The following is a 12,694-nucleotide window of genomic DNA, read 5'->3' as shown; positions in this document are numbered from 1 at the left end:
TCAGGATGTATTCATTTGCACACATGCAATAATACAGTTTTAACTACATTATCACATACGAGTCAGACTGACAACTGCTCTGTATGCAAACTGGCTTAAATCTGGATAGAGCTTTACATAGAGATTTGCTTGGCTAGCACTGGCAGATCCAACCACACCCTTATCAAGGTAGTTCCTTATTGAAATTGCCACTCAGGACTTGCACAGTGGCACATTAAATAAAATAGGTAAGGTTTTAAGAGGACTGCGAACAACCAGCCTAACAAATAAAGCCTGAGGCAACTAAACAATATTCTGCATCAGTCAACCACCTCATATAACTTTTTTCAACCTTTCACAGAAAATATTGTAATTATGTGAAAGTTGCATTTTGGTTCTTTGATTAAATTACTACCACAACTTCTTAGACTAAGGCCTTTTATAGGCCTTACATCATTATAGGCCTACATGATATTAAAATGTGATTTACGTTTGTGGGCTAATCCTTCTGACTCAGAGTCTTGCTGCTTATTTTTTCTAATTACCAATGTCCTTCCTAAAGATAACACACCCAGTAGGTGGGGGTCTCTCCTTTTTCCCCTTCCAAGCTTTCTCACATTATTTCCTTATGTGGTAATAATTGTTGCCGTGGTATTTGTCCTCCTCCTCTTAATGAGGTTGTTGGCCAAACATGTTCCATAAGATATTTCAAAAGTGGAAAAGTTTGACTATGGTTGTGGTAAAACAGTTGATCATCAGATATTAGTACAGTGTATGATAGGTCTATAGTAAGTAAAAACTTAGCAATATGGTGGCAGTTTGAGACCCTATGTTGATCAACAATTTGTACTGCACAAACAGTATGTGCACCTCGGTGTTGTACATTTTCACACCACATGGAGGTGTCAAACCACACTTAGTTATACCAAAAGTATAAGTAGGGAATTGAAAATAACAATCAGCACATCACTGACTAAAAGTGCTGATTTTAAGGAATTCTGTGACTTAAGCCTGTGGTTTATGACAATTATCATTACATAGGTTTGTGTTTCCTCTATTAATGAAAAATATAATATCACCTGATATATCCAAACTTAAGCATGATTGTTGTCTTTGTTTTTCACATAACATATGTGCAATTCTCAAAATATTTAGCTATAATTTACTGTGATGTAACTTTAAACAGGTTAGAAATGTAAGTGATTAAACATATTGGTTATGAAGGTGGGCTGAACAGTGGTGCAGTGGTTAGCACTTTAGCCTTGAAGCTGGAAGGTTCCTGGTTCAAATCCCATTTTGGGTCTTTCCCACGTTTCCTCCAGGTACTCAGGCTCCCTCCCACAGTCTAAAGACATGCTTGTTAGGTTCATCAGTGGCTCCAAATTGCCCATAGGTGTGAATGTGAGTGTGACAGGTTGTCTGTCTCTATGTGTCAGCCCTGTGATTGACTGGCGATCAGTCCAGGGTGTACCCCAACCTTGAACAGGAGGATGATATATCCATTTGCAAAGGTTGTACGAAAACTAACAAACTCTTTTATATTGTGCATCATTTGATATTCAGATTCCCACATCACAGTAAAAAAAACAAAATATTAATTATTAACAACAGACACACAGGAAGTATATGTAACAGTACAGCTGCTGTCACTGCTAATCACATTTGTCTGATCATTTTCTCTATTTTAAAACATTTCCAAGATCCACAATATGGTCCAATCTGATGAATAAGACAAGCACAACTGCTTAAACATAACTATTTTTTTCATTTACAAGTACTAACATTAACACAATGCAAAAAGTCTTGATGCTCAAAATAAAATATTTATTTAAAAAACATGGCACAAGAAATCGAGACAATATCCCTCTGAGTCATCTACCTCTAACAAAACGTTCAAAAAGTCATAGTGGCACGAATAAGGCTTCAACTCAGAGCAGGCTGGCTCAAGTTACATGCACAGGTGCTTCACATAAGACATAGTACATGCAGGAACACATATCCAGACTTCAACAGATATATATGTTTTGCAGTGTGATACATGGATGACTCTTATGATAGGCTGGCAACTTCATTTAACCAAAAAATATATATAACATTCTTAACAGTGCTGATGGCTCGGTGTAAAATGTAAAGGCACAGAAGTTGAAAACAGAAATAACTTTCTTTGCATGGGGGTAAATTGGCCTTGGCCTGAAGTAGACTCGCATTGTTGATTGTTTTAAACCACAAAACATACCAATCACAATTGTATTTTAAAAAGATGATGATTAACTAGACCTCATCCATCATGAAATGTATATATCCAAGGATCTTAGACTTTGAAGAACCTCGAACTAAGTTAAAAGTTTGATGAGAACCCTCCCTTGCACAGTGTTCAAAGTTAAGTCTGAGCTCCGACTATGAAAACAGATAAAGATGAAATCAGACATCTATGTTATTGAAGTCCTGCGAACTCAAACGTGAATCTGAGGCTGGGGCTCGCTCAGCTCTTACAGACAGCATGAGGCACAGTGACCCTTGGACAGGTTGAATCAGACAAAAAGGCTTTTTTTCCTTTTTCTTTTAACTCGGGGCATATTTTTTGTTCTCTCCAGGAAATGGAAACTCAGGTGTCTGGTTGAAGTGTCCTGTTAGGAAGATCCACATTGTGCCGGTGATGAAGAGGACGATGGCAGCCCAGAAACACACCTTGTCAATCATTTTCCCAATCAGAACCCAGCTTTCAATTTCCTTTATTGAGAAAAAAACATAAGTAGAGATTAGATAACTAACTTACCAACATGGACAGGATCGTTTTGCACAAGACTGCATACAAATTGTTTGGCTAGGCAGGTAAAGTTTAAAGGAACACTCACAGATCCAATATCATTCTGTTGTCTTTTACTCTCAGCGATAGAGTTGAGAGCATCAACGCACTGCTTGATCTCAGGTGCAGCCTGGGACAAACTCTTATAGAGGTTGGCTGTGCTGCTGACATCTATATTGTCCACTAGGGGGAGGGAGACACTGACATTTAGACAACTGCATACAACAGCTTTACATGAGGCAGTCAATAGCATCTTTGACAGTGATGAGGCAAAAAAGAGGTGTTAACGACATACAGTATGCTAGTTATAAACAAATAAGTGGCCATATTAGAGATATAAATAAATGCAACAACAGACACACTGGAGCGCAATTTTATACCTTCTTTGAAATATTTCGACAGCTTTTTGAGCTGGGATGTGTTGTGGTCAGATTTTGGAGCTTTGTAGAAATAGAAGTCTTACCAATCGATCCCTGGAGAACATGCCTCTCCCTCTGTTTGTCAAACATCATTTCACTTCGAGGTTGTTTCAGAACATACTCCTCAGCTCTCTGCATAAGGCCAAAGGAGCTGCGTCGCCTCTCCCTCACCCCGTTCACCTCTGTTGTCACCTCACTGTCATCCACCAGCGGGGCCATGCCCAGGAAGCGAGGTGCCACCTCCAGGAACACCTGCGAGAAAAGGTATAGATAGCTCTTGTAAATACACTTCAACTAATGCGTAAACTAACTTATTTAACTCTGCTGCACAGGATGTACTTACATGCTTGATGGTCTCGGACATGGTATGAGTGCTGGGGCTACGCAGGGAGAAGTTCAGCACCACAATTTGATTAGTTGCGATGAGAGTCGTGACGCTCATAACAAAGATCAGGTACCTGAGGAAGACATTAGTGAAGATCTGCATTGAAGAGGAGGCTCAGACTCTTTGGATTACAAAGAACAGGAAAGCTCCAGCAGAGGTCAGCAGAGAACACACACTGACTCACTTGCCGATGAGAGGCACAGACAGAGATGTCTCAGGGATCTTCTGAGCAATAAGGAAGAGGAAGACAGTCTGAGCCAGCAAGACAGAGATGGACACAGTCAGCTTTTGTCCCCCAGCTGTGAAGGGGACAACAGAGATTTAGGAGACAGAGGAACACACTTGAAAAATAGTGCCAGCTTTGGGAGCCATACTTGAAATGATCAGGCACCATATATGCAGCAAACAATGGTAGGGTAGCATATTTTAAAAGGCCTTTTTTTATAAAGTATTATGTAACATAATTACAGCTTCAGTTAGGGATCAGAAAAAACAATACAGTGAAAAAAAATCCCTTTTAAAGATTTATTTCCTTTTCCCCCTTAAATTAATTGCTTTTATAGCACAGCTATAAAAAAAATAACACCACTAAATTCTGGTCTTTTTTATTATGGCTATTTTAAAAGCAACTATTTTGTTTTATGTTGAAGACAACACCTCATTAGGTTGGAATATTAGCCCATTTAAAACAATATAAATCTATGTAATGATAGCTTTAAGGAATACGACATGGCTTCACAGACCTTGTGCAGGCAGGAAGTAGGCCAGTACGACCAGTGAGGAGATGAGGGAGCAGGGCAGGATGATGTTGATGATGTAGAAAAGAGGCTTTCTTTTGATGATCAGATTGTACAAGATTTCCTGATACTCCGGGTCATCTGGGGTATACTGTGTATTGTATATCTTCCGGGCCGGACGATGGACGATAGCCCACTCTCCATTCTCTGAGGTGTGAAAATATAATAAGCTGGAGAGGAACTGTGTTTTTTCAATCATGAAATATTGAATGTGAATGTACTGTACCTGTGAAAGCCTCCGGGTCGATGTCCACCCACTCAATAGTTTCGCCGGTATCATCGTTAGTGTCCAAGATGAGGTTGACTTCATTGGCGCTGTACGTCTGGGATCTAGTGGTCAGTGAAGTGAGGACAGAGAACCGAAAATAGAAGTTATCTGGATGTAACTCCAGTTCTATGAACACGTGGCTAGTGCTCTAAGTGGAGCCTAGCTAGGGGTAAACCACTAGCTTAGCATGTTAAAGGACAAAGCATGTACAGAATCAAACTAAATAATAGATAAGCAGTTATACACAGTAATTTTATGGGGAAATTATGTAATTGTATCCTACCTGAATGCAAGTGTGCAATTCTGATAATCAAATGGGAAGTAGGTTATCTCAATGGCACACGTGCTGCGATAGATAGCAGGAGGCAGCCAGTACATCAAACCATCGCTGAAGACTAACACGTTGGCATAGTAAGCCACATCAAACTTGCCATCAATGCTGCAGAGATTAGGAAAAAAATAAATAAATAAACAGTTGAAATTAGTATATATTTACCAAAAGAAAAACAACAAAAACAGTGTGCTAATGCTGCATGCAGGGATTAAATGCAAGACTTCACTTATGTCTTACTTGTTCTCAAGTACGATGTCAGGAAGCCAAACGTGGCTGCTTGGGACACGAATAACGCCAATGTCATGATAATCAGAGGTGTTCCAGGAGAGACGATAATCATACCATTGCTGTGGACGACATTTGTGAGAAAGGTCAACGAGACACAACGGAGGCCCGAGAAAGTGAAAGCGAGAAGGCCTGAGAAATAGAGGGGGAGTCCCTGAGGCAAAATTCACCTTGTTACAAAATGGTTTGCCAGGAATTGTGCAAACAAAACAAAAACTGTAAGAACAGAGGGAAAACTCACGATCAAAATCCACACACTGGTCGTCAGAGTCTCCTCCTTTTCATTCTGTGGTATAAATGAAGCAGTATGAATATTCAAGTTGTACTTTTTGATCCTGCACTGCTAAGCTACTACTCCAGAAAGGAGCAGTTATTGTGCTCATGTCCAATGCTCTGGCCAGCATAATGATGAATGCTATCGTCCTGTGAGAATCATGGTGAACTCGTGGACATGATCTTTTCTAAGAGTCGTATGTATTTGCTGTTGCAACAAGAAAGAGTAGTAAGTTCTCACCAGAGAGATCAGGTTAGTGAGGGTCATCTTGATCCGGACTTCCAACTTGTCTTCAGGATGAACCACGGGCCGGATATTCTTCTTGTAGTTTTTAAACAAGTCACTGAAAAGTTTTAACGCCTCATTGCACTGCACTGCATGGAAAAAAAGAGGATGAGAAATGGAGTGAGTTTATGTGCATGTCTTGTCATTTTAACCAACCAAAATGTAAGCTTTCTCTTTGTTAAACCAGGACTATGTAACATCTAGCATAATTAGTGTTTTTTACACATTTTAAGGTCTTGCTGCTAAAGCCATCCTTGGTCTGCTATGACCAGTAGCTTAATCAGTCTGTTAATTTATGAGTCTTTGCTACTTGTGCTACCGTTAGGCTATGTTGTTAGCATTCACGTTCCTTTAAATGTCTTCTATGCTGTAAAACACAGCCTTGTTCAACACATGAGGGGTTTTCTAATAAAGCTTTCCTTGGTCTGGTATGACCAGTAGCTTACAGTGGCTAACTCTTTGTTGCTAACATTTAGCAGCCAGTTTGCTGCTACTGTCACTTTATGTTGTAAGATTAAACATGATCCTGTTGTTGTCTTGTAAGTGATTAAATCCCACATTGTTCAGTTCATTGGGGGTTCTGATACTACAGCCTTACTTGGTCTGGGATGACCATTAGCTTTTGGTGGCTATTGTGACCTAATGTTAGCAAAGGTGAGATAGATAGGTAATGGTGGGAAACTTTAAAACTCAGCCAGGTTGGTCACTTTATGACTGTTCTACATTTGTACTGCTAGATGGTTTTTTTGGTGTTTGCCATTGGAAAAAATCACAAGCGCGTCCCAGTTAGTGACGCATTTTCCATCAGCCAGCAGTGATTGGTCTGCCAGAGAGGGTCCGGTCTCTGCAAGTGTTGAGAGTAAACAGTAATCTACTATGGCTGAACAAACAAAGAAAAGATCGATGACTACAGATACAACTTCAAGAATAAGTGAAAATCCAAAGACAAAGGAACAAATTCAACACTCAGATGAAGGCAAACAGTCTAAAAAGGAAAGCGACCGTCAACGAGGACAATCAAGAGTTACAACTGTGACAAAGGGAGCCATGTGACACTGTATGAATATCTGGGAAGTGTGCTCCCGTAATGACCGTTTATCGCCATAGGTGCCGCCAAAGAGAACAAAACAGATCTTTAAGATCACCACTTTAACCGTGTAAAACCGTCTCAGCATTTTAATATATTGAATTTAGTAGTTTACAAGTTTGGTCAAGAATTTAGATTAGCTCAGAATTATTTTGGTAAGACATTAAAGTGGCTAAACAAATTTAAAAGTGTGCATATCAATACTCTCAAATATGAACAAACTGGGATCATAAATATTGTCAAAACTTTCCAATCCTCTGTCCATATTTTGTTGAATAGTGTAAAGAAATATTTACAATGAACAGAAAAGTGTGGTGCAGATGCCCGTCTCTCCTCAGATCAACACAAATTAACCTTTTTACACAGTTTTCTAAAAGTTAAACCAAAACAAACAGCAAAACTTCAACCCATATGACCCAGAACACCTTTAATACTATTATTAACTTCAAATGTATTTCTGAACATTGTTGGTGTTTTGCTTTGTGCATGCACCAGTGTGGAAAAAAGCAGCAAAATCAGGACACAGAGATGATGTATGAATGTATTTATGAAAATGGATGAAGGTCCTTCTTCAGTATAAACTTCAATAGAGACAAGAGAGAGGAAGGCAGAGATAATGTTAGACACTTCCCTGCCAACTGTCACTATCCAAAGCTCAGGTTACACAGCAGCTGGGAAACTCTAAACCCGGACTTCAAGTCACACTCAGGTCATCTACAATAATCATCAATATTATTCTCAGACTAAAATGGTGACAGTAGCACATACAACACAGCAGTAAAGATGTCGCCCCCCATGATCGACGTCTGCCTGGTTCAGCCGTGCACGCATGTCACTGAGCTGTTATTGTACTTCTCCTGTGGGACGATCAGTGTTGTAGGCAGTGTAATGACAGTGGTCAGATGTGTCACTTCCCAAGGGTCTGACATTACTGTTAATTATTAAATATAGTGTTTTATATAACACAGTGATCAGTGAATGTGTAAACGGATGTAACAATGACATTTGTAATGTGAGCATGGAGCGGTAAAGTGCGTCATTTCACTTAAATGCAGCTGTTTGGTAGCGTCCCATCAGGCCAATGTAAGCAGATCCATAGCACTTCATCCAGTTTCATCACAGGGGAAAACAAATAGTAAGATTATAGAACTGCTTAGAACGTATAGATCTTAGGTAATATAAGGCTTAACGTTTTGAAATAGAAACAGCAAGATGACAGTATGGCGTATTAAAATTAAATCACATTAAATGAGGCTCTAATATTCATGTTTATCGTGGTAGGCAGTGGCAGACTCGGGCTTTTTGAGGGGCAAATAAATAAAATGTGAACCTGCTGCATGTGGAGGGGTACCTTCACATGTTTTCTCCACTGCTGGGGCATCCGATATGGCCCTTTTAACAATTTCTCCACTGGAAGGGCACCCCTCACAGCTCTCAGTCAAATTTTACCCACTGGAAGGGCACCCTATTCTGCCCTCTGTCGCATTTTCTCTACTACAACGGCCTCCTGGATGGCACTTTCTGCAGTTTTCTCCTCAGAATATCCACTTTATCACATTTTTTCCCAGTTGAAGGGCACCCTGGAGCATGTTTTCTGTGTTCTACACAGGAAGGGCACATTATCACGTTTTCTTTACTTCAGTCGTCCATGTAGGGATGTTTGGTCCAGGCAGGTTAGGAGGTTTTCTCCACTGGAGTATCACCCTGGAGAGCCCTTTGTGTGTTAGTTTCTATAGTGGCATTCAAGAGGTTGTTTTTGTAATCTATTTTCTATCAACATGAGGAATACTGAGTCTATAACTCAGATTTTAACACAGACAATTTACTGTATCTGCTTTGGTATAACCACAATATGTACTATAATGGTACAATATAAAAGCACTGAATGATTCAAAAAAGTAGGGATGCACTGATACCACTTTTTTCAGACCAAGTACAAGTACTACATTTGGGTACTGGCCGATACTGAGTACAGATATGAGTACTTAATAATATAATTTAAAAACAGGTTTCATTTTCATCAGATGTTCCTCACTTTCTGACTGTAACAAAGTAAATAGACATAATGATGCAACTGCTACTGTTGCTGACATTTTAACACTCACCTTTGCTACTCTGTCGACCTGCTTAACTAACGGGAGGCTAACGTCAAGCTGTAAAGTGGTATGCGGGTGCAGTACTCATCGTAGTTTTACGAGTACAAGTATGAGTACTTAAGCTCCGATACTGGTATCGGTATCGGTGTATCCCTACAAAAAAGTATAATGTAGGATAAGAGGCTTTTAAATTACATGCTTTCAAATCTGGTAATATCAAAGATCTCAGTTTTGTTCTCTTTGGCGGCACCTATGGTGATAAACAGTAATTGCGGGAGCACACTTCCTAGATATCAGACAGTGTTGCATGTGTGACGTCCACGGTTGGCTCCGGTTGTAACTCTTGATTTTCCTCGCTGACGTTCGCTTTCCTTTTCAGACTGTTTGCTTCATCTGAGCGTCAAATTTGTTTCTTTGTCTTTGTATTTTCACTTATTTTTGAAGTTGTATCTGTAGTCATCGATCTTTCCTTTGTTTGTTCAGCCATAGTAGATTACTGTTTACTCGCAACACTTGCAGAGACCGGAAAAGCAGCCGCTTAGCTCCGCCTACCCTCTCTGGCAGACACCATTGTGTTACCTCATTCTGCGACAGATAGTGACTGTGAACACTGTGCCATGTGAGTGTACGGTGTGCTTTGCTCTTCTTAATGCAGTGCAGTCGGCTAATGTGGATCAATTATGTTATTATGTGGATACAAAGTGCTGTGAGTGTGTGGCGTCACAGCGTTGACCTGGTCACTTCCTGCGGCTGACAGTAAAGCCTGCTCAGAGACATGATGGAAAACTAGAGGCAGAGCTTACATGTGACTGCTGAGGTGATGGTCAAATGTTCAAATGGTTTGCATATCTTCAATCTAAGGTAGCGTGAGGTAGCATTAGCTGTATGTCAGAATTCTTGTTTTGTCACTGAGCTGACCTGACACTTTAAGGTCACCATGAAGCAGGCAGACAAACAGGGTCAGAACAACATAACCACACAAGTAAACAGTACAACAGCACTGCTGACTGGGGTAAAAGCAAGCCGAGCTCACCCGAGCTGACCGTGTCTCATTGTCCAAACACACTCCTATACAAACGACCAAAGGGCATCTCTGCCCTGTTATACAGAGCACTGCCTCATGTTCTGACTGAGGGAGGAGCAGGATTCCTAACGTTGTACCGAGCATCACCTGCGTATAGTTTGATTTAATACTTAGATTGTAAGTACAGCTGTTCACCTCAAGTTCTCCATCTAGATCACGACTTTAAATAGAAAAGTAATTCCTACAACACGTTGTTTATCTGTGGGGATGTAAAAAGCTCGTCAAGGACAAAGTCTGCATGATTCTTTCAGGGTATAATGTCTGACAGTCCTCAGTCTTATTACAGAATGCTTTCTGCGAGGGTGTACAATATCAAGATCATTGTAAAATCAATTCAGGATGTATCTCATGCTGGAAACTTTTCACTGAGGGATTTTTCTGACCTCTGCCACAGAGATGGACTTAATAAGTCATCAATTTCTCGTACCCAGAATGGCAGAATCATTTAAACGCATATTTATCAGTCCCTCCAGGAAGTTGTGGAGACATTTCCGTGAAGTCATTTACGTCACCAAACTCACTTCTTTTTTTAAAGATTGTTTTTTTTTTATTGGATAAGACAGCTGGACAGAGACAGGAAACACAGGGAGAAGAGAGTGGAGGATGACGTGCGGCAAAGGGCCGAACCTGTTGAGGACTGTAGCCTCTGTATATGGAGCGCCTGCTCTACCCACCGAGCTAAACCAACGGCGAACGGTGAACTCGCGTCTTTGATATTCAAAGTATTAATCCCCTGATGTTTGCAATATTGTATTAATATCGGGGGCATCTTTTACTATTCCTTTAATATGTTTGGAACGCTGCATGCTGGAGATACGTCTGACTTTTTTTGGCTGTTAAGCAGAGAGCGGCTCCGATGGGATTGTTTTCCTTTCATGAGCTACCTAATCCGGCCTCCAACTACAGTGTCTTTAAGACTCTATATTGCGATTCCATAATAATGAACCCAATACTCCATGTCTTAAATTTAGATTCTCCTTTACACACATTGGCATTGAGTGTGCACGTGCAGTACAAATTGAGCATTTCAGAGCTCTCTAAACACGTTCTATTTGGCGTCTTGACACGGAAATCAAACAGGAGTGAAGTCAAAAGGCAAACAGCCCACTCAGCCAATAGATGGCTTTATTGGAGAGTTTGTCCCAGTCAGTCACAGTGGATGTGTCCAGTGTTACACAGGGGAAAAAAAGCCTCAAAACATCGCAACTTGCATTGCAACCTTTTAAAGAAGTTGCCGCGTAGCCGGGCATTTTTGGACGCAAAAATCACAGAAAATGCAGCCAAATCCTGGAGGGACTGACGAAAGTATACATTCTTTTTATGTCCATCATAAAAAGGCTTTCAATTGTGCTTCTATTGCAGCTGTAGCCTTTCTGGTCGTCTATTTTCCTACTGTTGCAGAGCCCAATCTATGCCAACCAGAGCAGCCTCACACTCCAAACTGCTTTTCTCACAACAAAGCACTGACTAGTCTCTGCACTGGCTGCTTTTTTTGGAGCCAATATGATTAAATACATGCGCTACACTAAGCAGATCAGGTTATATTTGTCAACATTAGTATCAGCAGTCATGCAAGTTCGTACATAAACTAGATTGACTGTATGTAAGCTTGCAGTATGCTTTAAATGAGAGAAAAACACATTTCTCTGCATCCAAAATTGTTTAACATTTACACACATTTAATAACTTACAACAGTATAAGTTTTTCCAAAGGTTTAAAGAATTCAACGTTTTCTCTTGCAGGCCAACTAATCAAGAGTTTAGGAACTGGTTGTCCCTCTGAACACTGATTATCTGCCTGCACATGACATGCCAAAGATTATTTTGACAAATACGAGGGCAGCCAGCCAGCTGATGAGGATGTGCCAACGGTTCGCCACTGCGCCACTTACCCTGATCTATTAAAGTCCCGAGGATAGTTACAACTCCGAAAAATATCCAAAAACTGCGTGCTGCCATCCTGTTCCAGGACCTTCCTCTGCCCGGTACCGCACTATATTTAAATATTAAGTTTGAGAGAGGGCGAGCAAAGACGGAGAGGAAGAGCCCTTAATCCCCCACCACCCAACACCCTGACTGTCGCCCACCCCGGCTGTCGCTGTCCAAGGCTCAGGTTACACGGCAGCTGGGAGGCACTAAACCAGGACTTCAAGTCACACTCTGGTCACCCACAATAACCATCATCATGATCATTAGGCAGCAACTATCTGTGGTCAGGCCAGTTCTACTCCATTAGAGCTTGTCCTAGTAGTGAGACTCAATGCTGTTAGTCTGCAACATGCTACATCCACGTCGTTTTCCTTTATTCTTACAGCTTTGTTATTAATAAGAACGTCAACGTAGGCACATAATGTCGCTGTATGTGTGTGGGAGTGGATACAGACACCCGTGGGTGCTGCAAGGTGAACAGGTGACGGGCTGCACAGGCCTGCAGCACCCTTGCTATGTGTGTGGGGTATTTATACATCCGGCAGAGACTTAGCAGAGCAGCAGCAGGGCTCAGCAGAGAGAGCGTGTCTGCAGACTGTGGTGAGGTGAGAGGGCTGGAGGCAGACGTATGAAACTCATAGAAACATGAAGACGCACTTTGATCCG

The 12,694-nt window shown here is 41.0% G+C and overlaps 1 protein-coding gene across 1 annotated transcript; it reads right to left on the bottom strand.

The window, feature by feature from the left end:
- Positions 1 to 1,848: 1,848 nt before the first annotated feature.
- Positions 1,849 to 12,070, bottom strand: chrne (cholinergic receptor, nicotinic, epsilon). The gene is made up of 12 exons (XM_069673139.1): positions 11,992 to 12,070; positions 5,788 to 5,921; positions 5,515 to 5,559; positions 5,226 to 5,335; positions 4,938 to 5,093; positions 4,613 to 4,716; positions 4,333 to 4,533; positions 3,774 to 3,888; positions 3,548 to 3,662; positions 3,249 to 3,456; positions 2,835 to 2,968; positions 1,849 to 2,709 (listed from the first exon to the last, which is right to left on the bottom strand). Exons 1-12 carry the CDS (start codon positions 12,056 to 12,058, stop codon positions 2,542 to 2,544), a joined length of 1,557 nt encoding a protein of 518 aa, XP_069529240.1. The 5' UTR covers positions 12,059 to 12,070; the 3' UTR covers positions 1,849 to 2,541.
- Positions 12,071 to 12,694: the final 624 nt, after the last annotated feature.

Source organism: Semicossyphus pulcher, unplaced genomic scaffold, assembly GCF_022749685.1.
Source record: "Semicossyphus pulcher isolate SPU_LCO1_2020_fin unplaced genomic scaffold, fSemPul1.0.p SCAF_10, whole genome shotgun sequence".
Taxonomy (NCBI): Eukaryota; Metazoa; Chordata; class Actinopteri; order Labriformes; family Labridae; genus Semicossyphus; species Semicossyphus pulcher.
This window is presented reverse-complemented; position numbering and strand designations above follow the sequence as displayed.